The sequence below is a fragment of the Neodiprion lecontei genome, chromosome 4, assembly GCF_021901455.1.
Source record: "Neodiprion lecontei isolate iyNeoLeco1 chromosome 4, iyNeoLeco1.1, whole genome shotgun sequence".
NCBI lineage: Eukaryota > Metazoa > Arthropoda > Insecta > Hymenoptera > Diprionidae > Neodiprion > Neodiprion lecontei.
In genome coordinates this window covers 26,957,243-26,984,758 of record NC_060263.1, presented here as the reverse complement: position 1 = coordinate 26,984,758, position 27,516 = coordinate 26,957,243, and the positions used below count along the sequence as shown (strand labels likewise).

The 27,516-nt window shown below is 45.9% G+C and overlaps 2 protein-coding genes across 5 annotated transcripts in view; one reads left to right on the top strand and one right to left on the bottom strand.

Annotated features, from left to right (window-relative positions):
• Window positions 1–27,516, top strand: part of LOC107218667 (neurogenic locus protein delta) — an 81,959-nt gene that overhangs the window by 34,976 nt on the left and 19,467 nt on the right. The window contains exons 1-2 of one of the 3 annotated variants that reach the window (XM_015656615.2): window positions 16,553–17,993; window positions 22,547–22,849. In XM_015656615.2, the coding sequence (XP_015512101.1) occupies window positions 17,934–17,993; window positions 22,547–22,849 (363 nt within the window). In that variant the 5' untranslated portion in view covers window positions 16,553–17,933. Of the gene's footprint in view, window positions 1–16,552; window positions 17,994–18,919; window positions 19,304–22,546; window positions 22,850–27,516 lie in introns of those variants that run through there. The other 2 variants (XM_046736674.1, XM_046736675.1) reach the window with 2 other exon arrangements.
• On the bottom strand, window positions 1,200–4,916 carry LOC107218663 (esterase E4). 2 transcript variants are annotated; one of them, XM_015656609.2, is made up of 10 exons: window positions 4,382–4,916; window positions 4,017–4,160; window positions 3,791–3,950; window positions 3,522–3,707; window positions 3,245–3,441; window positions 3,010–3,175; window positions 2,466–2,650; window positions 2,281–2,375; window positions 1,698–1,883; window positions 1,200–1,606 (listed from the first exon to the last, which is right to left on the bottom strand). In XM_015656609.2, the coding sequence occupies exons 1-10, from the start codon at window positions 4,586–4,588 to the stop codon at window positions 1,312–1,314; spliced, it is 1,821 nt and encodes a 606-aa protein (XP_015512095.1). In that variant the 5' UTR covers window positions 4,589–4,916; the 3' UTR covers window positions 1,200–1,311. The 2 variants fall into 2 exon arrangements, with proteins under 2 accessions (XP_015512095.1, XP_046592632.1); XM_046736676.1 differs by having other exon boundaries at window positions 4,017–4,185; window positions 4,382–4,603.

Below are 27,516 nucleotides of genomic sequence, written 5' to 3'. Positions count from 1 at the left end.
GGCGTACGCATGGGACACATCCTGTTCATCTTGAAAAGGAACTCGCCACGAACCATTGTGCAGTTTAATTGTTCGAGTTCCTGTTCTAACAGAAACTACGATATGGTATGCATGCATGCCCCCTCCCCCAACCCCCCAGGAATCTAATACCGCATCTCGAGATATGTACTATTTATATATACTCTTGTGATGGAAGATCCCGAATTCGAATCCGGGACAGGAAACGCGCACCTTTACCTCGCCTCCCGGACCCGAATTTCGTACGAGGGAAATAAAAGTAAAAAAACGCTTTCTTCCGGTCCCGCGGATCTCGCATCTGGCCCTCAGCTCGGATGTTAGGTTAGGTTGATCGCTCACTCCATGTGTGCATCGCATTATAGGTGTAGGTACGCATAATGTAGGCCTACCTGTTCGAACACCCCCCCCCCCCCCCCTATCCCTTCCTCCCTCACCGCTATTCCTCACACCCCGGCGGACCCTTCAGGTCCATTGTGCGGGGTATAATATCCACCCTGCGCTTTCCGTATCGCGTGCATCAGGTTCCGGATACCGATTCGAGCCCAGCCCAAAGATGCACCGGATTACGATACCCGGGATATGCTAAACCTGCTATCGAACCCCGTTCCTCGTTCGGTAAGCAAATATAATGTATCCTGCTATATCTAGCTCGGTTCAAAATTCTAACAGATCATGCGGTTTTATGCGGTTTTAACCGATTGCGACCAATTTGACGCCGACTTGTTCGCGTAATGACTCATTCGGAAAAAGGAAGAGTTGGGAGTACCATGAATTTGATGGAAAAAAATTAGAGCTGGTTTTGATGGACATTAACCTGTTACCAAAATTGAACAATTGGGTGAAGAAACTGTCATAACATAATTGTATCAACGCAAGCGTTGGGAAGAACTCGGTATATTTTTTCTTCACAAGCAGGTCACGTATAAGTTGGTTTTAATTTGTTAGCCTCTAAGCGCATGCGATGTAATTAACGAAATGAAAGATCGACCGGAAGTGATTCATCGGTGTACGTGCTGTTTCCTGTTCTTATAAAGCAGTGACATATCGCCGTAGGTATCGATGGTATCGATATGCAGTGAACGGGTAATTCTTCGTCTCTTGATCGATCTGCGGACGATTAGAAGCAGAATCGAAATTTGCACGAATTAGTTTGAATCTTGGTGTGACATCCACTCGAGAAATTTGCACGAATGAGTTTTATTCGAATAAAGTTCTACACGTAACATTCGTATTATATTATACAGGCAGAGCAGGTTTAATAGGTGAGAAGCTAAGAGTTGCCAGGCGTGAAAATTACGATTGACCGAAGAGCCTCTTGACCCCTCTCTTCAGCTTTGCGAATGCGTTTTTGATATAGTTTGTCCAGGAGGTTTTGGTCACCTGCGGGAAGACGTCCTTGTTCGGATTATGGGCAATCGACAGACCCTCCCAGAATGAACTGTCGAGGCGATTTGCGGCGTTCTGAACGCGCTGCATGACCATGAAATTCTGGGGACCATCGATGACGAAGGTGTTCAAATCCTGGGTATTTTTGTCGACCGGCTCCCACTTGTTGGGCAAAAGTTCGGTAATTTCCAGCGTTGGTTTCCTGCCGAAAAATTCAAGGGTCACCCATAAATAGTCGGTGTTAGGAAGAGTCTTAAGAGGAACGATCGATGAGCTGTGGAGTGTCCGCTTACCCAGTTGCGACAAAGTTGTACCAAAGCTCGCTGATGGTTTCCTTCATCACTCGTTCTTCCTCGGTGGAACCGATTGACCGCCGGAAGAGAGAATGGAAATCGAATAAATAGAGCAAATCGTCACCGTGGCAAACTCCCATATCAAGAATCCCGGCTCCGTATATTTTCGAGAAGGATAAACTGCCTCTGCGGATGGATGTGAATGAAACAAAAGGAGGGTGCAATTACCCGATGTGATTACGATGGATGTGTCGTTGTATAACGCGTGGACCACGCATGGCTAGTCCTCGAACGGTATTACAATGACCGAAGAGAAAAGGAGACGGAGCATGGCAGAGCCGGCTATCTCCCTCTCAGTTCTGTCATTCACAACTCAGCTTTGATTATTCTCGAGAATTATATATATGCGCTACGGCCATGGGAGTGCACGTCGATGGTAATTACGATTCCCACGCCACCGCTAGTTACGAGCTAACTCTCTTCCGATTGATTCGCTCCTCAATTTACAATTAGTCACTTTTCGATTGGGTGAAAGTTACTGTATAAAAACAGCGATTGGCTAGTTCTGCTCTGCATATCATACCTGTAGTTCATCTGATAAAGGTATATCGTGTTGTTGACACGCTGTTTTTCGGCAATCCAATTTACTGGACGGCTGAATAACCTCGTCGTGGCCGCCTGAAATAGATTGTTTCAAAAGAATATCAGCAACCGATAGACAGCCAGAGGCGCGGGATACGGATCGTCTTAGTAACGAGGTATAGGAACCTTTTGCAAGTCGGAAACGGAGGTGGCGGATATCCTCCCGTCGCCAAAGTAGTGGCTTTTGATGGCATCGGAAATATCGTTCTTTGCCCGCTCTGAGTAATACTCTTCGTAAACAAAGATGGCAGGAAATGCGGCGCGGAAGTTGTCGGCGATCGTGGACAGCGTTGTTGTCCCGAACATCAGCGCTGAAACATAAAGATCCGAAAGACGTCGTCACCGCCACGACGGTTCTCTCCCTCCCTCTCTCTCTCTCCTCGTACAAGGAACCTAATCGCCGATGATTCCACCCGTCGGCCTTGAATCGGTACTAACCCACAGTCTGTTTATCACCACAATAACATACACGCGTATTACGCGAGAGCGTGGGTCAGCAGATAATGGACCAAGTTACGCGTACAAAGCGGGTCATCACTCAAAGCCAGATAGCGGCTGGTACCGCTTGTTTACCGTCGCGTTTATGACGCTCCGGTCAAGATCCATCCCCAACCAAACGCGACGCCTAAAATCATCAACGGTTTCACAAGCATGTTTTCCTCGTACTCACGAGACGTTATCACCGCGCCCTCGTCCCGCACGGTGCCCACCATCATCGAAATGTTCGCCTGGTTTCCCTTCTCCACGGTGCTCTCGGGGTGTTCGACCAGGAAAGCACCTTCCACTGTCCCCTCGACGACCGCTCTAAGAGGCACCGAGGGCTGCCCGTTCCACACCTTGAGAAACCAATCCCGCGTCTCCGTGAGCGATGAGGTCAAACTAGCGATTATCGCTGATGCACTTACGTAAAGTATTGCGTCACTTGTTGTGATTTGCTCGACGTCCAGCTTCCGAAGACACGCTATCATTTCTGGGTTCGATTCCGTCGGACAGGCGTTCGCCTCTGCCAAACTTTTAGTTTTTCTCAAAGCCTCGCCTGGATAGGAAAGTGCTGAGGGTGCGAAGGCGCTTCCGCTCTGCGATATCACCGACGTTATCAAGTCTGGAAGGAAATTTCAAGCCACGGTAATAACACGCCTGAAATTCACTGGGACGGTAAGCGATCAAAAAGGGTATCTTCACCCTTCGTCAAAGGCGAGAACATGTGGAGGTGCGCGCTGACGGCTCCGGTGTCTTGGCCAGCTACCGTTATCCTCTGAGGATCACCGCCAAAGGCCCCGATATTCTCGCTGACCCACTTTATCGCCGCTGCCTGATCCTTAAGTCCGTTGTTTCCCGGCACAACGGCATCCTCCGTGCTGAGAAAGCCTTGAAAGCCAATTACCAGTGTTAGCAAAAGTTTCGTGACTGTAACATTCGGTTGATTGAGATGACCGAAATTCGTTCAATACCGAGCCAACCCAGACGGTAATTGATCGTTATCAATATCAGATCCTTGTTCATCAAACGGGCCGGATTGAAATGCCGACTCGTGCCGCTCCACCAGAGCCACGATCCTCCGTGAATCCATATCATCACTGGAAGCGCGTAGTGGCCACGTTCGGATGGCAACTGAAACGGAAGGTCAAGGGGTCACTGTCAGGATTTCAGCATTGCAAAACTCGATAGAAAGTCAACCTTTGGCGTGTAGATGTTGAGGTACAAACAGTCTTCGGAACCGAGAAGTAGCGAAGGATCTCCAAGGAAGTCCCTCTGAGAACAAATCGGGCCGTCTCTGGTGGCATTTAAAACCCCGTACCATCTATACGGAGTTACGGGTGGCTGAAAGTGTGTCAATAATCGTACACTGTGAAAATTTGGTAGCGTTAAAATCGAAAAAAATTGGCTGTTGTGGACTACCATGGAACTATCTTTGGTGGTCAATTGGAAGATTGAATATCGGGTCGTGTTGGTCTGACACCGAATAGAGCTCCACACCGCGGTTTTCTCCCAGTATAGTTTCTGCTGATAATTTCCCAGGCGATAAAAGTGCGAATACTCACCGTGAACCTGAGATCGCCCAGCGGAGGTCTGGCGTAGGGAATGCCGAGAAAGGCGTTGAAGGATCTTCCATTTTCAGCCATAGAGACAACGCCTCGAATTCGCCCAAGAGGCGTCGACAATATTGGCTCGGCAGCCGAGACGCGGCTCTTTTCGCTGACCGCGATGATTGAAAGGAGGAAACCGGAGACGAGAAGCACCTTCTTCATCTCGCTTGCGGTTTGTTGACGATTACCTCGTTATAGCTCGGAGAAATGCTCTGCTCTTCCGACGTGTGCACGTCTTTGACCACTTTGCGTTACTTTTACTCAGCCGTCAGCTTCCGCTGCTGGTGGTGCTGGTTATGCTTGAGGCGGTAAGCGTTTACACTCTGTGCTAATGTATTGTGCAATCGATGATAGTTGTCGAGTTATACGCCGTGGTCAACCTTGACTTATGAATTCTTGGCGGGATATTTTGAATACCTTATATATACGTGAACTCCGCTCCTCGCCTCTCAGGGAAGCATTAAACCGTGCAGTTCTGCGGACGCGAAGATACTTGTCAATTTATATAAATTTCTCCCATATATACTTGAGTCTAGGAGATAACGGTTGTACTCGCTCTACGCATGTCGGACTATTTATAGACCATATTGGCAAAGTGGCGGGGATTTTGACTGATCTAGAACGACAACGCGGAGGAATTTCATCGCTGCATTAGCCATGGCAGTGTCGCACCGTTACGGCGTTCGCTGATTGTGAGTCCAGCCAGTTTTCACCTTTGGAAGTCATTGTAATGTTTCTCTTCGTACGGGACAAGGCAGTAAGAGGCAAGATATTAAACTATAAATTCATATATTGTATACAATTTGAAGATGACTGGTTACAATTACGATACTAATGTGCGACTCGGGTCTTTGCTGCAGCAAACGGTAACTGTATAATAAAGGTTGTGGGGAGAGAAATACATACTCGATGCGATAACAGGAAGGCAAGGAAACCTATACCTAGTTGTATGCAACTGACGAGCGTTCCCAGTTTAGTCGTATTTAGGTATACATGGGCTAGGCTATGCATGGCACATCAGCTACGAAACCTACGTTGCCTAGAAATAAACGGTTCTAATGGCGTCTAATTCGGAGCAACCGGTGTGCAGGGAATAGTTGGGGAAAAAAACCCGAAAAACAACTAAACTCTACAAAAAACGAAGGCTAATGAAATATGGATCCGATCCTCCACGCGGTACGGAACGAACGCGTGCAGTCTCCGTGTAAATATAGAACAGCCGGAAATCTTCGGGGTGAAATTTTTCACCCAACTAGTAAGCAGTAGTTGGATGAAACGTCGAGATGCGATTGCATCGCAGAATTGGCCGCTTTGCAAGTCGATAGAAATAATTGATACCACTTTCTCGCGTTTCATTATGAAACTGCACATTTAATTGCTCAACGACAGGCAAGTAGGTTATAGTTACATCCGAGGAAAGTGCAAAGTCAGCAATTATTTATTTACAGCCTGCTGCGGAATCACAAATTTTCTGTCATTTCATATCTTTCAATTTTGCGGATGCGGTAACAGAATTTTGGGCACACTTTTTTTCTTTCACTGTCAGCCAAATGCGGGCGAACTCTCGCTTTCGCTGGTCGAGTTGTTGTCTATCATCGCCGATGTTACAGACGGTCCAATTTGTCGATGATGTGCAAAAATTATGCTTCCGTATCACGTTCGGCGTTTTCTATACCGCCGTCGTCACAGTCCATGGAGTAATTAAAGCTCTTTCGCTTGTTTGGTGTCCGCATTATTCCGAGGAGTTAGACTGTGGCTAATATGCCCGGCCCTGTTCGTAATAATGATAATTAACTTTGGCGCATAAATTATATCTAGTATATTATACGTAATTATACGTATGTTCTAATGTACATACACCGAAGCGCCAGAGCGCCATTCGTATTATACCAGTTATTCAACCATGTTTTTGCTTAGCTGCAGTCTGCGCGATATCGGGAAGAGCTGGTACACCCGACGGGCTATAAATTGTGCAAACAACAAGCCAGCGAATTATTGTTATTCTGTGTTTATCCTGCAGAGCTATGCATGTATCGGTGCTATATAGCTTCGACGCTAATTTCCGGAGGTCAAATTGGCCGCCGTTTATTCATCCAATTAATCAGTTGAGGGGGTTCATATGCGTAGGCAAATATGCGGCACTACACTCCGTAATTTGATCAAAGTTTGATTGAAATTTAACAAAACATGCGAAGCAGCGTGTTTACTTCTCGAACATATAATTCAAGTTGAGTCTATGCTCTTCTGCTAATGCGTATTATACAAAAATGTGCGGGTATAGTTTATGCATATAAAACTCGTTCCGAAAATTGTCATTGGCAATTCGTTAAAGGGAATCTCGTTTACCGATCAGCCAAGATCATTACGAGTATATTACGAATTCTATTATTTTCGCATCATTTCTAACCTTTCTCCGATCTTGTTTTAGTAAAGTGAATATCTTGATTCTTTCCGTGGTCGCGGATTCACGTGTTTTATTTTTTTTCATACTTTTTTCTTTTGTCATATGCGACCTATTTGGCTGTTTAGTAAGAGAATTTAACTTCTCACTGCTCCTTTTAGAAATGCTTTATGTGTTAACGATTGACATTTAACGAATATTCACATTATCTAGCATCTGGCATTGCAATAAAGTGGGCCTCACCGCTTGATGTATAAAATGGACCGTTTTGGAAGAGATAACCTATACACGAACAGCTAAATAGTATTTCAGTTTCTCTTTACGCCATCCTATTTAGTATTACGTGAAAAAGAGAATATCAGTGAAACGATGAACAACTAACGGTACAACAGACAAGAAACACTGTCTCAAAACATGTCTACTTGTCTATGTATAATATTATAGGCACTGTAAAATGAAGAATACAAAGGCTTTGCAACTTTTCCGATTCCCATAATCGGCAAAACTTGAAACATTTAATTTCATCCCTCGTATATTACATACCCGCGTCTGTAATATCTGGAGCTTGACACAGCGGCGAAGATCGATCGAGCAACGTTGGCGAGAAAATGGGAAAATAGGAAAATGGAAATTGACCATATGCCAGTAGTGGCGCAGCTTGCCAATATTTTCGACTTCCGGATGTTCAGGCGAGATGACGAGTGCTCCGCATGCATCGGAGCTGCGGGGAGCGGGGGTCGAGAGGCTGAAGAGTGGGCAGTGGCCGAGAGAGGAAGTGGCTGCGGCGGAGGCTGGCTGCAACCACCTTGGCTTCCGGACTTCATCCCCCTCCGCCCCTCGCTCCGTCTGTCGTCCCGGCAACCACCGCCTGCAGAAACCACCACCGGAACACACGTGTGCCGTGTACGTACCTACAACGCCGCGTTTCTCTCTTATTCACTCTTATTCCCTCTTATTGCCTCTTATTCCATCCCTCTCTCTCTGTCAAACGACCGTGAGTCCAAAAATAAGAGCAACGCTTCCATCTCGCTCCTTCCTTCCTTACTTCCTTGCAGTTTCTCGCACTTCCTTCGTCCCGCTTAAATGCACCCGCCTCCTCTTCCTCCAACTTTTTTTTTTCATCCTCTCTACGTCTTCCCAGAGAACGATCTCACAGCTGCTCGAACCCGGTGAGAAAATTTGACGTGACACGCGAGGGTGATAAAGGAGAGCCGAGCCCCTCCTTCCTACACCTTATACTCTTCTCCTCTCTCTCGATACTCCCTCGCTTTTAGCGTCATCGAATCCTCTTCGATACGTCGTTTAATTGGACGTTTGTTCGCCCGATCGATTTTCCACACACTCGAAATCCACTCTTCGTTTCTCGTGCGAATGGAGCGAACAGTCGACGGACTATTGCGGGTTAGAATTATTCTCGAGTGGGTGAATTTCAAAATGCGTCACTCTCGCTATCCCTATTTTTACATTCCCATTTTGGAACGATATACCTTTTGTCGACATTTACTTTACACCAGTTTTTTCAGCCAGCATTTTTAGCCATGAATATCCGTTCACGGTCTAGTACGAAAATACAAAAAAAAAAAAAAAACATGAGATACTGGTGAAAACTGAAGTCTCTCGAGAGAGTTATTGAAACGGCTTGCTTCACCAACCTTCGGATACTATGTGAATAGATCTTTTACGTATTGTTCATTTGGTAGTATATTTATATTTTTATGGCCTACATAAAACTTCTCACCGGCATTCTCCAAAACTCGTCACAGAAATCAGTTTCATCATTTTTTAATTCTACTTTTTAACTTATTTCATGTTTTTTTTTTGCAAAAAGATCATTTTCTGTTCAGATGGAAAGAACATGTTAGCTGTAAATTTGCACGATGGGCCATTACAGACAGAATGTCGAGTAATTTTGCAGTCGAAAATAGTCGTAACCGTCGTTGTGCGCGTGTTGCACTTCATCGGCGCAATAAACAACCACGGTAGGATAGAAAATATTCTTATTCTTGTTCTCACGGTGGCTTGAGATAGAAATCCGTGATTAAAATACGGAAATAGACAGTGAAATTCTGGCCTTGAACTCACCGGCTACACGTTCGCAATATAATCGGGAACGATTCCTGAATATCATTAAACATGTCCCGCGTTTAAATCCAAGACCGTATACACCGTGGCGCGAATACTTTTTACATCGCTCGTTTTTCGGCGTCTTCATAGTCATTCCATTACTCTCGAGCAGTTGAAACATAGCTGTGGGAACGATTAAAGTAGGATTATCATTTCTCGCAACTATCTCTACGGTTATCCAACTCCTCCAACGAAAGAAAACTGCCACAATTAGCCAATGCTCATTAGCTTTCATCGAGCTGTCTGCTTCGTGAACTTGATGACCGATCGTTGTCCATTCAATTAATCACCGAGTAATTAAATTTCCTTGCTCTCACACGTGGCTTGTTGCGATTCGATCTACCACTCGCCGTTTCAAAAATCCGTTTTCCCGGTATTCGCACACCCTCGATCCTGCAATCCATGCAGCGAGTTATTTATTTTCTAGACAGCGGCGGTCCTCGACGCCGCGAATCTTCGCCAAGACCGAATACCGAATTATCTAATAAAGCACAAGAAACGTGAATCCCTTCGGGGGCAAGGCGTGAATCATGTCTCGATGTTACGGACGGGTGGCGACGGCCAGTGTCCATTGAATTGCAATTAACTGGTTCTTTGTATCCGTGCGATCGAGCAGCGGCCTCCGAACGCCGTCGCGTCGGCTGCGTTGTCGTCGTCTTGGTCGTTTTCTTTCATCGCATTGTCATCGCGACGTTGAGTAAATGGGGGGAGAAGGAGAGGGGAGGCATTAACGCGGTAGCCGACATGGAGAAATCGACGGTGTTACACCAGAAAGCGAGGATAATGAATAGGTAATACCCTTAAGAGCGGCGGTCGGTGATCGGTTATTCGGGCGTCGCGTCGTCTTCTTCGTCGTCCAGCGCTTGGCAGAAGCCAAAAGCTCCGTCGGCCACGTGTGCAAGCTCAATATCGGTGAACAGAAGCTACGCGCCTCGGACGGTTAGAGACAATGCTGGCGGTTTCCACCGCTTTTAACATAACAATGCGCGATGTCATAGCCGAAGCTTTGTTCCCACAGGTTTGTACGACGGATGGACGTACGTAGGTACGTACAACGACGGATGGATGGATGGACGAACATTCGACGTCAACTGCAACCCGTGGACGTGACGGGAATGAAATTCCGACGCTCACGTCAGGCTGAATTCATCCCGATCCCGACCCCCTCCACACCCACACGCACCTGTTATCAAACATCCGCAATGTGCAGCCTTTCACGCGCTCGTCTATGTACTCGGGAATTTTTCCACTCTTTTTGTTTCTCACCTTTTATTCCTTTCCTTTTAAACGCCTCACACGCGCCCCGAGCGGCGTGGGCGGCGGTCCAAACGACGCTACATGTTTCCGTAATACTGGAAACAATGCGGCGAGCTGTCTATAGGTGCGGGCTTGGACGATCTTTATGGCTTTTTAACAGTCACGTGACCGTGCGAACGAAACGACCCGATGATACCGCTTGATTATTGAATATACACGGATATGGGTATACAGTTTACAAGACGGAGAACCGAGGGAAACAGCTGCATTCATCCTTGTTGGGCCCATTTTATCATTTAACTTGAAGAGTTGGTACAATTCGAGAACAAGACCAATAACAAACACGCTAAATTAAGACGTTAGGAAAGCCAAACGAAAGATAAATCAAAAACAGTGTTCACGCTTTTCACTCTAAAATTCTCTCTGCAATGAAAAAAATCATTTTTATACGTGTATGCTTTTATATTATACACGATGGAAAAGAAAGTGGGCTGGTGTAAGTTTCTCGTGCAGGCGGTTCGTTTTCTAAATCCAAGCTTACAGGAGTATCTGTCCCGCGTTTCGGGCAAAGAAATCCAATTAGAGCTTTTCTTCACGTCAGCTCAGGTATAAGAGACGAATCTGCATTGGGTTTAAGGGTAGCCGGACGGTTAGCGAGCGTGGGAGTGTAAGCTGGCGTTTTCGAAGAGGGCTGCTACCGACCTGAGGAAATCCAATCTATTTTGACCTCCGCGCTCTTATGCTGTATACATATATAATACGCAATTCAGCTATATATAGCTGTTGTTGACGCGCGTAGTCAGTTGGAAAGATTAATTTCCCCTAGACGAGGCGTAATTGTGCCCCTTATTGGCATTTATAGACGTTATACACGATATATGTTTTTTTTTTTCAAGTTTCTCTTCGTTTTTTTTTTCCCCTTCTAACGACAATAGACGGTTGGCTGCAGAGGCAGAAACTCGTTGCGTCCAGCGAAGCGAAGAAAAGGGTTATAACGAGAGTCTTTAACAAGGAGGCAAGAGCCCCATTTTACTTTCCCTCGGTGCTCATCGACTGACCCAATGGGAAAGCTATTAATTTCCAATGGGCCAAAACGCCGGCTGCACGCCAAGGAAATCCTCGAAAGTCAAGGTGGGACTCGGCGCTTCTCTTCTTCTCTGGCTCCTCTCTTCTCTTCGTCGCCCTTCCCTTCCTCATTCCCGATGCAACGAACGAGGAGCCAAGAACGAAGAGCGAATACTGAGGAACGGACGGCACCAACTGCAGCCTCTTTCCGAGATCCAGATGCTGTTCCTGATGCCGCGACGCACGAGAAACCCGAATACAAGCTACACGGTCGGATGTACAAGGTACTCTATCCCGCAGGCCTGGCCTACCTTTATAATCTTCGGTGACAATGAGTTCAGGAGAATCGGATGGGCCCAAAGACCTTTTCATCGATCGAAGCTTAGATTTTTTCTACATCAATTTTTGAATCGATATCACATTCGTGAGATTGAAAACCAGAAAAGGATATCATCTCCTGCGAGAACGTTGAACGTTTATTTCTGCATAATCCTGAGCATAAAGAGAAAAGTGAATCGTTTGTAAAACGCGGTTAATCAGGAGGAGAAGACTTCGAATTTTCGTTTTGCAGACTCCGTCGTTATAGGTGGATGGGATAAGCGTGGCCGCAAGAAGCGACTGCCTGACGATGTAGGTTATTCTCGTAATTAAGTGCCGCAGGCGAGGTTTGATAAGTTTTTATCTCCCAGCTGGTAGACGGTGCAGGTAAATGGGCAACTGGACGTTCTACGGTGCGATGTTGTGCACGGAAGCAGCAAAAAGCTGAACCTGTCGTTTCACGCACTCGTCGAATATGGAGCGCGGTGAATAACGAGGCGTGTAGTTACAGGGGTTAATTAGCGCCCGGGTAAAAACAGCAAACAAAGTGAGTTGGGCCGTTTTGGTACCGAGATGATCATCCTTGGCGCCTGGAAAGAAGCAGGAGCTGCTGCTGCTGCTGTAGAGTGAGGACGAAGACGGAGAAAGGAAAAACTTTGGAACGGTTCGACGGACACACTGGCTGCAGCAGCTGCAACATCCGATCCGTATCTTAAGCTACGCGGGTCTGCTCGGTCAGGGGATTATTGTTATTATTCCTATCGAGGTTCGGTCTTCGGGTTTCAAACCACTCTTCGGCTCGCCTCGACTACCTTCGGTAAAATTCGGGCACGCGTCGCGCGTGCACCGATATCCCCACCACCGAAACACCCCGCGAGGCATTTTCAACCCCCGATTTAGGGGTACGCGCGACTACGAGGCCTTACGAATTGCTCCTTAATCAGGGGCCGGTTAGTATTTTCCCAATTTATCGAGTGGCAATCAGTGCTGCCAACCTGGTGGATTTTTTTTTAACAGGTTAGGTGGTTTTGCTGGTAGCGGGTAAACTGGCGATTCTAAATTTTATGATTTTTTCAACAGATTTAGTATTTTTGTCTTTCGGTAAATTCCGTTGCAAGGATCACGTTGGGAACATCGATTATCGGAGAACGATTTATTGCGTATACGAATCTAATGATCGATGATTTATAACGGGATTCACGAAACCTTCCAGTGGGATCAACGCGAGTTGGCGGCAATGAATTTTTCGTCTGGATTGGGTCGACGACATTCTGGCAATGTGTAAACTAAGGAGGATTAACTTTTCGGAAAACTCAATACGCGATCGATAATTCGCACCCCTCGATACATTCGCGGTGATGACAAACTAGAATTTTCATTCCTGGTCACGATCTCCCTCTATCTCTGTATAAGGATGTATATAAACCCCGTGTAAGTTTTTCTTCTCCGATGCTGCTTCAGCTACTTATAATGTAGAATAGTCTGTAATGTATGTGTATGGGAGATACGCGCGCACCTCGTTAAATTGCTTTGCAATTCTGTAGCGTAACGCAGGCTATAAATTTCTTCCTAAGTCACCAATCGGATTGACAAACACGAACCGCGAGGGGACCATGCAGGGAAATAACCGTTTCCACCATGCTGGGAGGATAATCCTCGAGCGTTGGATCACTTTAAATTAAACACCCCTTGTACAAATCGCTTGACTTTAGCCGGATTCGTTTCCCTGTTAATTGGATTGACGCAATGACGCAATCCGTAGCCTCGGGATGTACGCGTATAGGGAAAGTATTCGACTATCGGGTTATAGTAATCGTCGTCAGTATTTTATCATTGGTTAGTTTTGATTTTGCAGGATATAAGGAGATAAGATGAAATCTGTAGAAAGCAAAATGATACTGTACTCAGAGTTCTACGTAAGATACAAAATTCAAAACTAATTTTCCAGAGATGTTCTTCTTATGTTCTGAATTAACGAAAATAATAATTGCTATGAGAAAAACGTGTCGACTGACGAACGACAGAAATTTGTTGGCAAGGTACATATTTTATTATTGTAAAATTACAACATTCTTGTACAGTGTTCTTACTCTAACAAAACTCATAAAAGAAACGTAATATTCGTTTTACGATTAAACTTGTACAACTGTAAGTATAATTTCTATTTCCCGTTCAAATTATTTTATTTTCTTTGAAGAAAAAAACACCAATATTCATTACTAATAAGTTTATATAATTATCGTGCCATTTTACAACGTAGGGTTGATTAATCGTGATAATTTTGATATGTCTGCACATTTTAACATTATCACAGTGTTAAGCTCGCTGAAAGTTGATTAAAAAACAAATCTGATCTTCCCCATCGTTCTGAAAAATGACGAAACTACGAATCACGGGGAATCAAAGATTTACACCGACCCCCTGATGCTTCCGAATGTTATGGTGCTGGAGCATCAGAGGCGATATCGATGGCAACGATAAGACATGTAAATATGAGGATAATGTGCATGGGGTATAAGATGGACAGGTAGGAAAGGCGCGCCCCGGTGTGCGTGCATAAAAAGAGGCTTTCTTTAGGTGCCATCGGTGTGTTTGCCCAGTTGTCAGGAATTCCCAACCCAAGACTGCTGCACCTCCTCGGTTAGTGCCGAGCTTGAGGATTGGACGAAGCTGAGGCATGTACAGCCATGCCTACCTATACCGCCCTGCGACGACGCGGTGCAGTGTGTTGACTTTCCCATAGCACACCGTGCGTTTCCGTTTGCCCTTGGCAAATCTTTATTAAAATACAAGCGCCATAACGTGCAGGTATTCAGGGCGGGACAGAGCAGAGTGCTCGGGAACATGCTGCAGGGTCAACGTCTTAATCGCACCAAGGAAAATCAGGAGAATCGGAACAGAAAAGTGTTGCCGAAGCTTGCAGGGGTGTGAACCTTGAAAACAAAAAGACCATCCAGAATCCCGCATGGTGCGTGCAATGCAGTTCTAGCCTTCCTCCAGCCCTCGGCAATGTCAAATTACGCGAACGGCAAAACGTCAAGGTAATCGACCGGGTATCGTTGAATAACCGCGGTCCACCGAAAAGGAAGATCGAATCGTCGGGCTTGAACTTGAGACAGAAATTCACTTCGCGGTCGAACCCCGCGCAGTGCGTCGAGCCGTGTGCGTGCCGTCCAAACACGTTGCCGGAGAATGAATGAAGGGGGTCAGCGTTGCGTGCCTGCCGAAGAATCTTCCTCGTCGTCGACAGCGGCTTGCGCTACCACCAAAGGCGCCTTCGAGGGGCACGCCGGCGATGCCGTCGCGCGAATCGCGCAAGTGTAACGATTAGCGCTGCGCTATCCCGACTACACGGATACCTACGTCAATATGACCTAGCTCGTCCCGCGCATTGCTTCCTTCGTTACATGGTCTGTGGGTTACATATCGAGTGATCACGTGTGGTGCGCAGGTATCGTTCGCCGCGTGCGGTGTGCGCGCGAAGCGTGCCTGCGTGCTCATGGATATCCGCACAGCGTTGCACAGCGAACGTGTGCGTGAGCGTCACTCGCTTGCAGAGGGGGAGAGGGGTACGCGCACAGGGCAGGAAGTGGTTCCATCTGGTTCCCCCTTGGTCTGACCTGTTGAACCACCGCGCGACCGGAAGAACACTGTACACCTCCGGAGCCCCTCGGCGTAGAGGTGGGGGGGACAGGAGCCCCTTGAGACTCGGGCTGGTTTAGAACAACAAAGGCTTCCATTTACGCCAAAGAACATAGCCGCGTCGCGTTATCGCTACTCGCCTGCGGCACCGTTTGCTGCTCGATTATCACACACTGTTGTCACTACTCCGGCTAGATCCCCTTGTACCCTTTTCACCCCCACAACTTGTCGGTACTTTGTGTATACCTAGACGTTATTACAGACGCGTTTTTGACGCGCAACGATGTTTCGGGAAGCGTTGAACGTTGCACCGATCTAGGTACATATGGATACGAAATGTCCTTTCAACCCTTTCGCAAGGTGTTCCTGAATGTTTATGAAAATAAAAAAAGAAACATTCAGTTTGTACCTACTCAGCGAGGGTTTTTAGAATTCGTAGTGAGTAACGATATGAAGAGAAAAATCTTGGATCTAGTTTTTATTGTACCTTTCGGCAGAGTGTTAAAAAAATCGTGTGGCTACACCGAACTCGTGGTTCCTGAGAAATCGGATAATACGCGGGCGTCACGTTGACGTACGACGAGGAGGATAAAAGTGCGGCCGGTGTCTGTGCCTACTCGGTATCGCAGGTCCGAAGTTAGGCACCGGCGCTTCGTCGTCGTCGTCGTCGTCGTTGTCGTCGTCGTCGTCGGTCCTCCTCGATCGTGCGTGAGGGGTGACGTCACGGGAGGCACGCGGCGCGTGCCACCGGTCGCGAAGGAGGGAAAGGGGGGGATATCGTAGCCGCGGTAGACGACGGCCTGGTTTGCGCTGGGGATGGTAGTGGTGGGGGTGGCGCGTGCAGCCGGCCTGCAGCTGCCCCTTGACGCGGGGCCCGTCGCCCCTCGGGGGGACCGCCATTATAAGTAGGGGTAGCCGTCGGGCGCAACCTCCAGTCGAGGGTTGCACGCCGAAAGGAACAGAGCACCTCCGCGTCGTTCGACTTTGCAAAAATCGTTGAAACTCCCGAGAGCTTTCGCTACCCCGATCGCCGAACGCGGTCATTCAGTCAGTGCGACCTCCCGGTGCCGTTCGGACGTTTACGATAAAGACGATTGCGAATCGCTGTAACAAACCGAGTGCGGGAGAAAAGGTCGAAAAAGCACAGGGACACGTTTTGCCGCCCCGCAGAGTTTGAAAAAAGCCCGTTCGTAAGCCGCGTAAGCCGGCTAGCCATCTGTCGGCGTCGACGAGGACGAGGGAATAACAGTGTCGGGTCAGTGTTGCGCGCGGTCGGCGATAGGCGGCGCGGCGATCGACGCCGTTCGAAGGAAGGCTCGCCGTCCGCTCTTCGGAGGACCAGGAGGCCGGCTGCCGCCTCTGCCTAGCTGTCTGCTCGTGGGGGAGAGACAGCGGACCGAGTTCGGCTCGCGCCAGTAGCCTCTCAGCAACGAACGGAGATAGAGTGAGCTCAGTGACGCGCGCGCGTGTGTTGTTTATCCTCGCCCTGGGACCCCGGGTGAAAATTGACTCGTTCGTCATCCGTCTCCGCGCATCTCGCGTGTCTCATCCGTTCTGGTTCGCTATTTGTCCCTCCCCGCCCTACCTCCCACCCTCCCCCACCCACCCACACCCACCCCAAAATACCCACCCCCCGACGTTGACGATACATCGTCGGCTCTCTCTCTCCGGCGTCTAATTTCGTCGCCGCGGGTTCATTCCGTTCGCCGACGACCTACGTCCGTAGTAAACAGCCGAATTGATACACGCGGGTGACGATTGTTATGTGTATGACCGACGGCTGTGGCGACTGCGGCGTGAAGTCGTGTAATAATGAATGAATGAACGAATGATGCTCCGATCATCTTCGTACAAACCCGACGTATAATGTACCGGGCATGGACCGTTGTTCTCTCGTTCGCGAACATTGTATGGACGTAAAATACACCGTCAGGAGCATCGATCGGTTGTTTATGTGGTTGGGATAGTTGAACGAATAAACGAGAGAGAAAGACAGGGAGAGAGAGGGAGAGAGAGAGAGAAAGGGGTGTTTGATACGGAAAATAGAAAAACACCCGTCACGCGTCTTTTTCGTAAAACGTTCCTTGTGTGTGTTGTGTGCGTCGTGTGACACTCTTCTACGTTTCCCATCTACGACACGATTCTGGATTAAAGTGGTGTCATCGTAATCAGTGTGCAGTGTTGTATTCTATATGATATATAATTTATTATCCTTGAATCGTATAGTTTTCTTTTACTTCTTCTTCTTCTTATTCTTCCCGTATTTAAATAACTCGATGATAATATTTTTGTTCGTTGGTTGTTTTTCGTAATTGGCAATCTGAAAGAAGAAGATAATTGGTAATATAATTGCAGTGTGGTTATCATTCTCTGTGTGAATAAATGAAGATTATTAATCAGAATATTTAAACCCGGAGGGTGTAGATGTCGTGAATAAACGAATATATTCGTAAAGAAATTGAAAAAAAAACGTCGGAATCTAGAGAGTTACAATCGTCGTAGTTGCTGACACATAATACCTACCGACAAGAATCGAGTTAAACGTTCCACGGCTATGCAGTGTCGCGATATTGTTTACTGCACGAAGAGGTAACCTCGCGGCAACAAGAGAGCGTCAATCTCTCGCGTGCGCGCAAACCGGCATCCCTCTGCCACCCTTCCCTAAAAACGAAAAAACAACAAACAAAACACCAACGAAACATGTGGACCACGGTGATACTTTGGACGGCTGCCGTCGTCCTGCTACCCTCACCGCTCGAGGTAAGAAGTCACGAGGGTCTGTCTCTCTCATACCGTCAATGAGAATCAAAGGAATTCCCGCCACCTTTTCGAAACGCGTTGCGTGGGGCGCGCGCGAAACTTGAAAACAAACGTTTTCGCCTCTCGCCGGCTTCTTTTGTTTTTCCAAAGCTGACAATACGAGCGCGGAGTTTGACGGATGCGGGAAGGAAACGTCAACGCGACGACTCTTGGTTCCGATGAGTGACACGTTGTTTGGTCCGGAATCAAAGTCAGTCGGTTCTTCTTCTTCTTCTTCTTCTTCTTCTTCTCGGCGAGGCGAGTCAACCCCACCTTGTGTCCTTTTGTAATCATTCTCGTTTTCAACGCGGAGCTTTTCGGATGACGTCCGAGAGGCAGGCGAGAGTTTTATTCTCGCGACGATGCGACAATTCTCCCTGGGAGAGATTTTTTCCTCACTTAAGGTTTCTTCTTCTTCTTCTTCTTCTTCTTCTTCTTCTTCTACTTCTCGCACGCGCGTCTCCGAGTTCTCTTTCTTCGTGTGTTTAACCTACAACGCGTATCCTTCTCAACTTCTTCTTCTTGCTACGTTCTCAGTATCGCGGCGACCCCCATCTCCGAGAGAAAGAGAAAGAGAGAGAGAGAGCGAGAGAGAGTGGTAAGGCTAAGGCGGACCAGAGAGCACCCGAAAGCAGATTTACTACAATGCTAAATCTGGAACCACTCTTTTAGAATTGTCTAGTCTCTCCTTAGACGCTCAACCTTCCTAAGACCTCGTCTTCTTTTCTCAACGCCGCGTATCTCCGTCAAAGACTTTTTCACCCAAAATCACGTGGATTTTTATTCCATCCATTCGACGTCGAATTCCAGTCCCATTCTTCTCACCGTGATTTCGTTGTTTGTCACACCGATTAAAGAACGTACGGGAGAGTGGATGGAAATAGAATCGCCACTGCACCTCCACTATCCCCTTGAATTAATACTCGGCGCGAATTAGAATTGAAATCTCGTCGTCGTTCTCGATTCGCGGCTCCGTCAGTTTGACGTTTCCGTTCGCTCGTCTTCTTCCTCTTCTACACTTTCAAACCTCTTCTTCTCCACGTACTCCTCCTCCTTCTCCTCCTTCCTCTTCTTCTCGTCGCCGCCACCGTGAGGCGGCTGCATTTGAATCGCTTATGACGAAATACCGGGGGTATCCATAAATACGCGTGAGCCCATTGGAGCCGAGAATAGACGTCTGCGCCAAAAGTCAATCCGAATCGGCGTGCGTGGCTTGGAGCCCCGATCTATAAGAGCGTTTTAACCACCGCCGTCGTCACGTTTCGCACATGGTAAGCTCGAAGAGTAGCTTATTTTTCCAAACTTCATCTCGATACAAGCAGTATCGTCCGTACACAACTTGTAATACGTCTCATTTGAAAAGTCGATCGGGTTGCTTCGTTCGTTCTTCTCACCCCCGCGTCTCGAATGCCTCGTGCGACACGCGTGTGTGCTTATGAATAGTAGTAAAGTGCACTCTCTTAATAGGGCCGCAACCGTAAAAGAGGGGAAGCGATTTTCCAAGAACCGTAAGTTCCCCACCAGCTATCTCCGCCTCACGAAAAAGTCGCAAGATCACTCAATAAGTCCAGCATCTCATGCACGCGTGGATACATTGTTTACATCGGTTAGACTCCCATTTCGTTTTATCTTAGCCTCGAAAAATACTTGTGTGTCAATATTTTATTAACACATCCGTTTGTTTTTTTCTTTCTATACATAATTATTCAGGCAAACGTTTTACAGGAAAGATCGGGTGTTTAAATGGGAATAAGTTTGTTTATGTGGCAATAGAAATGACAGAACCATTACATTTACCTCTTGAGAGAGTTGTGCTTCAAAGATAAAGTTTGCTCGGGGAGTGGGGGACAGCAACCAACCGAGTACGAAAGCAGGGAAGCGGCCCTAATGAGAGAGTGCACTTTATATCAGCTATTCGGTGCAGGGTGCTTTACGCGAGGGCGTCACAAGGAACGTGTAACACATTCTTTCGGTTGGCGTGCCTCTGTGTTTGCATCGTCGACGCCGCTGCTGCACGTGCGCCTTTAATAGCGCGGCCAACTTACTCTCCGGCTCTCTTATGCCTAACGCTCTTCGCTACGCGTAACACTTCTTCTTTATTCCGTATTCCGTATGCCGGGTTTCATATGTGTGTGTACAGCTTCGTTTCGGCTGCTGCTTAAAATCTTTAAGCACGACTTGCGGTTTGTTTTGTTGATAATTGTACGATTACATCTCACAATCAAACTTTTCCCACTTCCCCAGTTATTTTTTTTTTTTCTCCTTCATCTAATTTGCCTCGCCGCACGTCACTTTTCTGACAACATTATGTTTATTTATATGTACCTTGCGCACTTGTTTACATACAAAGTAATTCACATCCGGTATTCGTTTACTATTCCAGATCTTCCGAACACGTTTACTCGCGCGATCGCGTGCGAAATTACTTGTAGGATATGTGTGAATTACTCTACCTCCTCCCCTCATTAGTATATAATCTATCATCGTTATGTCGCCGTGTGTTAAATGGTATTTATAAGTGCAGAACGTCGACGGAGAGAGATTTCGTCATTGCGCCGTACATCATCATCATCATCATCATCATCATTTATTACGTTTTAGATAGTATATAAGGAGTAACGTGATTCAATAACCGTGACAGTAGGTGTAACACATACTTATGTAAATAAATACATATGTACGCGAGAAGGAAGATTGATAAGGAGAAGACTATTCGAGGGGTTATAAAAAACTGTTTCCGTATGTATTCCCTTGTTGTAAGACCGTCGTATCTCGCGCTTCCAAGCTTACAATATCGTCTTGTATTACAGGTATGTACGTACAATATTGGGTGATCGCACGCTGCACGGCGTTCGTGCTTCTCGTATACAATGTTTCATATCGGGTTTGTGTTTGTTTATTCAGCCCGGGCCAAGGATCATTGACTGGCTTGCAGGCCGGGCGATTCGTGTGTAAAAAAAAATTGAAGAAAAAAAAGAAGAAGTAGGAGTAGAATAAGGGCGTACAGGGACGTACATAGATTAAAAAGCAAAGAGTTGAAGAGAGCAAAGTAGTCGGACGAGCAGCCAAACAGCAGCCAGTCAACCAGCCAGCCAGCCAGGCAAGGGTCTGTAAAACTTGAGACGAATACACGTGTAGAATATGCCGTGTCGAGTCGCTATGCACTCTCAAAAATCGCGTCTGGTATTTAACAAAGTCTCTTGGGGTCTGCTGCTGCTGATGCTGCTGATGCAGCAGCGGTGGCTTCTGTTGCGCTTCTTTTCGGATCTCTCTCTCTCTCTTTCTCTCTCTCTCTCTCTTGCTTGCTTGCAGGGACGATAACGGCGGATATTACAGAGCTGCGGGCGAAAGAACGTCGCGGCTTAGGAGAGAAAGAGAAAAAGGTAGAGGGGGAGTGAATGACGACGATGATGATGACGATAGTAATATCGGGGATAAAGAAACACACTGCCGCCCGCGCGCCGTCGCGAGATCATTAATTCATTGCGTATGTAGGACCTGCGTATGAATTGTGGACCGCTGTTCGGACGGGCCTCGATTTATGAATGACTGACGATTTCACGCTCAACGACTCGTTGTCCGTTGTATTACATACGTGATAGCGATTCCCTCGTGCCAACTTGAGCTCTAACAGCCGATACCTTTGCCGTTTACTTGTGTTCTCGGTGACGACCCGTCTCTCTGGTTCTTGTTCTAGTGTCGGTCGGGATGTTGGCTACGCGTCGAGAGGATTGTTACAAAAGTATAACAACACACACGCCGCGTTTCTTCGGGGATTTTCGATATATGTTACGGGGCCGACTCGTAGAGACCCCAAATCTCGTAATTGTGTATTATTCTTGTCTCGCCTGATATACTCGACACTGATGTCTGAGATTCGGCAGATTATCTTAATTCTCCCGGCATCCCGTATACACCAAGTCCTCCTCCTCCTCATCCTCATTCTCCTCATTCTTCTTCCAATCTTTGAGTAATGCTCACACTTTCCCACCTTCGCACACAACATTCCAACGTTTTTTCTTACCTATTTTGTACGCTATTTCTATCACTCTCGCGATTTTACCATCATCATTCTATTCGCGCTCGATTGATTATTATTATATCTGCAATTGTTATTTTCGCTTGTTTATACACCTCGTTAAACACTTCATTTTTTTTCTTTAGTTGCCATAAAAACGGGACACCGAAAGTAATGTAAAAAAGTGTTCGCAGTCGTTGAAATAATTTACAAATATTTAGCAGAAAATTTTTTTACTCGTAACTTTTGAATCACATGACGATCCGTTAGAATATCTTATCTGAATTATATAACGAGCTATTCCTCTTTTTTCAAAAAAAAAAAAAAAATTTAAATTATCATGCAAAACGATTTGATCGGGCACCCTTCGTGAAACCGATGGAAATTGTATAATCTTACAGGATTGCAGGAATGTCGCGTCTTTTCCTCTGTCGTGCTTCGCGATAGCTGAAATAATTGAAATCATTGATGTTAACGTTGAATGTGTATATTTCAGGTGAGCGGTTCCGGAGTATTCGAGCTGAGGTTAAACTCGTTCATAAACGAGTACGGGAAGGACAGCTTGGGGAAATGTTGTTCCGGAAACACGTCGAAGACGGGGGAATGCTCGGGCCCTTGCAGGACGAGGTTCAGGGTGTGCCTGAAGCACTATCAGGCAAAGATCGACACGACGACGCCGTGCACCTTTGGCGACGTCGTTACGCCGGTGCTGGGCGACAACGTCGTGAACCTCAGTTCTACGGTCTCGTTGCCGAGTTTCTCCAACCCCATCAGATTCCCGTTCGACTTTACGTGGCCGGTAAGTCGATCGTTCGAATGCCTTACGTCACATCTTACAATTAGTTGGGAAAATGTGCGCGGTGGGAAAAATATCGCTTATAGAATAGGATCTAAATTTAACGTTTTGTTTCTTGTTTTTTTTTCTTTGTTTTTTTCTCATACACTCTATCAAAACCGCGTGCATAAATGGAATGACAAAGATATATAGTCTTGCATTCGCATGAGAATTTATCAAGTATCCATGCATTTTATATGCGCATAAACACAATCGCAACGTTTTCAAAGAAAACAAATTTACCTGATACAATTGTGCTTCGAGCAAGTTCTCGTTTTATCTTCCTCTTCAGCTGTTTTGTGTTTAGTCTCGTACCGGAGTTATAAACAGAAAAATGATGTAATTTTGGATGGTAAAATTTAGAATTACAGTCGTAATGTCGCGGATATATACAGGCGTATATCTGTATATACCTATGCATGTGAACACGCGTGACGCATACATCAATTTTCTTACGTGCCGTCGAGCATTGAGCGTGTTTCAAACGAAAAAACAAAGAAATAAATTAAATATCCACGAAAAAGTTTAAAATATAAATGTATAGACTAGCGATGTTTCTTTTTCTTCTTCTTTCTTTATTTCTTTTCAAAGTTTTAAGAGATTCCGCGTATCGGTATGTTGTAAGTATAGCGTATACCCGTTAATATCCGTTAACATATATATATATGTATTTGTTGTACACATACTGTACGTAGGTATACATTTAAGCCTCTTAACTATTACCGTTGACCGATAATTGACGTCTCGCAGATTTTAATAAATAAACCACGTCAATTAAAAACCGCGCGCGTCTGTTGCAACGAATCATATATTGCAAGTATTATATATAGCTCACTCAATATCTCGTTTTCTCCGTCTGTCTGTCTCTCTCGCGAGAGAGTGATTTATCGGCGTTACGAGAGTTTTTCGACGTGCGCATTCAGCAAAATGGTATAATGAATAAATGAATGAATAAATGTATAAATAAATACATATACATCGACAGGAACGCGTATACGCGTGTAATAAAATCACTCGCTTTCCTTACTATTCCTAAACTTGTGAATGCTGTGAAACTGTTTAAGAAATTAAAAATCTACGCGACGGATGAATAAAGTTTACAATTTGTAAGTGCAGTTGGGTTGCAAATAGGCTTGGTCAAAAAACAAAGAACGAATCGTTCGGTAGCTCTCTCGTCTTTCCACCGCGTCTGATGTTAGACTAACTGACAGATGGTGCGCGCGCGAGAAGAGGAAAAGAGGAAAAGAGGAGAGGATCGCAAGAGCAAGCCGTGTACGTTATGTATTGTGTACCGTGCATAGTCGCAAAGCACTTGTCTCCCTCCCGCCATGCCATGCCATGCCATGCACTGCACTGCACTGCACTGCACTGCACATTGCGTATCCTATCGTGCAACAACACCGTCCTTCTGTGCTCCATCGCTGCTGGTGCTGCTGTTGCTGCTGTCTGTAATGCTCTCCTGCAGCAACAAGAGGAGAGCCCCCGGTGGCAGATGGCTTGGTGGGCAGAGGCGCTTTTGTCAGGCCCCCGAGGCCCTTCTCTTCTTCTCTCTTTCTCTCTTTCTCTCTTTCTCTTTTGCTCGGCGAGCTCGCGAGTTAAATTTACCAACCCATATGGCACCCTTGTCGTTCCTCGGCACCTATACGTACATATTTATATATATTATGCGCGTGACGCACTTAGTCCATCGCTTCGGTTCGATCAACTACATCGAGCTTTCGCCAATGTTAACGTTTAACTTGCCGCAGGCTTGATTATCGATAACTGTATGAGGTAGGGTAGAAAACCGCGAGGGAAGATGTTCGAGACATTTTTGGGACGTGTATAATAAGCATACCTCGTTGGCAATAATATTTGATTTCAATATTTTTTTGAATTTGATATAAATGCATTTCTTTGGAGACAAAATATAAATTGTTTTAATCGATTTAAGGAATAAGACGGTGAAAGTTTTTGTATGATCTCGTCTAATTGCAAAGCTTTTCACAGTGCACTTGCGCCTTTATAATGTCATGGTGCGTGTATCGCGCGAGGCTCGAGTCGCGAGTTGATTTCCGTTGTAACGTAAACCAATTAGACTAGCTTTTTGCCACACATGCACGGATTATGATTACGGATCTGTTTCTCCCTCTCTCTCTCTCTTTCTCTCTCTTTTGCTCGCTGTAGCTTAATTGGCGACGTACCACGTGCGGTATGAATTAATTGGAACGGTATATTATACTAATTATATACCCCATGCAGTAACATCATCGCCTCGTCTTTCGCATGTTATATCGTACACTTTTATGTAGTTATACGAATAATAAAAAAATACCGTATACGAATGAATGAAGAAATATCTTGCAATCTCCCTGTATCGATGAGGTAAAAAAGAAGAAAAAAATTGTGAAAGAGTTGAAAAAATTTCATGCAGTTATCTTCCGTAGAAACAAATACGTTATACCTGCCTTATAAATAAAAGCAAACGGTATATTTTTTCGTTTAAAAACTACAGTGAAAATTGCACGTTGCGTTTCATCATTTAATCAAGGTTTCCCGGCGTGCCTGCAGACACCACCTTCAACCTGAAATATATACCTGAAATCGCTGATCGCGGCGGTGTTTCTCTTACAGCTGCTCTCGAGTCGTAAATCCCTGAGCTTCCCTCAGCATTGAGGGATCGAGGAAGCTTACCGATATTGTACATAGCTCTTTGTGTTTTTTTTTTTTTTTTTGCCGACGAATATGATGCTCCTCTTGCAGGTTAATTCTTCTCTTCTTTTTCTTCTTCCTCCTCCTCCTTCTCCTCCTCTTTTGCTTTTTCTGTTTCTTCTGCTTCTTCCGCAGAGGTAGGCACGATCGCGTGCCGCTGTCATATCTCGTATCATATACCTTATACTTACATATTGCGATGCGATACATAGCGTGGTGGACGGGATTATTCGAGGCTACTATAAACCCTGTACATACATACATGCGTACATACATACATACATACATACATACATACATCCTCATTACATAGAGACACGCGGCGAACGAAGCCCAGAGAGAGAGAGAGAGAGAGAGAGAGAGAAAGAGAAAGAGCGAGGGGGTGGGGGCGGGAGAGGGAGGGGGAGGGAAGGACGCCGGGACAACCTGGTCCCACGCCCGACGGCTGCGTGATTCGCGTCTCAAACGCGAGTTTGAGGAACAGATGAATGGCCGGCCGGTCCGCGAAACGCTTAGCATAAATTACACGCGATCCTATACCCTCTATGTGTATATATGTATATGTATATATATATACATATATATGACGTCTATAATGTGTAGTGCAGTGCATACGTAGGTACGTTGTTTTATACCTATATACATACCTGTAACGTTGTAACGCAACATGTCGAATGCAACGCGCCTCTGCTTCCTCGCCTCCTACTTTTACCTTTGGTTTTTTTTTAACGTGCGCGAATATGCGCGATGCGTTGACATTTTTTCACCAAACCTGAGGATTTCGGTGCTTTTGGAATTCTTGTGAATGGATATACCTTGAATGTCTAACGATGCGTACTTTTCTTCTTTTTTTCTCTCCCTCTCTCTCTCTGTTCCTTTTATTTTTTGTTTGAATTTTTCTTTTTTTTTCTTTCTTTTTTTTTGTTGTGTTCGCGAAAATTCCTTTCTCGCATTCTTCTTTTGTACTTTATACCCTCCTTGCCGAACGACTACGCGACTCCTCCATTCAATTCCTTGACAAAAGAGACGGTTTCTTGGTTGGAAATTTAGGCAGGGACGGAGGAGAGAAAGATTGAGGGAAAGAAATACACAATCGGGGTTGTTAGAATTGTGACAAAGTCTTTGGAAAAACTGCAGGAATGATTCCGCAAAAATAAAAAGAAAAAAAAAAAAACGTCATCCTGAATATATGTAGGTATATTTTGCAAATGTTGCCGCTGCTGCGTAGCAAAAAAGCAGGAAAAGTCACGCGCTAAAGCGGTGAAGAAAAAAGAAACGCACGCATGTGTCTCAAAAGTTGACATGATTTTAAACGATGCGCGCGTATCTTTCTCGGTAATATGCGTTCGCATATGTAAATTAAATGTTAAGATTTAACGCGCGGTCGCGACAGTGCTTGCTACATGATGCGGAAAAAGGAAGAGGAAAGGGCGGAGGGGGAGGGCAGAGTAAGGAACACAACAGTAGCGCTTAACATCCTTCGACAGATTATGTACAGTGCATTATATATTATGCGTGTATAGACTTATATTACACGCATATATGTACGCATACCGATACAGATTATTCACACATAATATATACCGCATGCATACGTGCAGGAAAGGCCTAAAAATAGGTCGTCAAGTTTAGAATGAAACCCGGATGACGTAACGACTGAATGAATGGTAATACATTTGTGTCTCGGGGCGCGACACGTGGTCGTCGATCCCCCTCCCACTTCCCCTTCCCCCTTACTATTCCCCTTCCACTTCACCTCCGGTCATCTGACAGGTATCAGCTGATACCTGCGATCCCTGCCACGCACCGTCGCTTCTTGTACCGCTGATCCTTCCGCGTCTCTTCTCAATTCTGTGTGTATCAAGTTCGGTTGATATTTTTTCGATTAATGGGGATTTGGACTTTTTTCTTCATTTGATGTATACTTACAAACTTTTTTC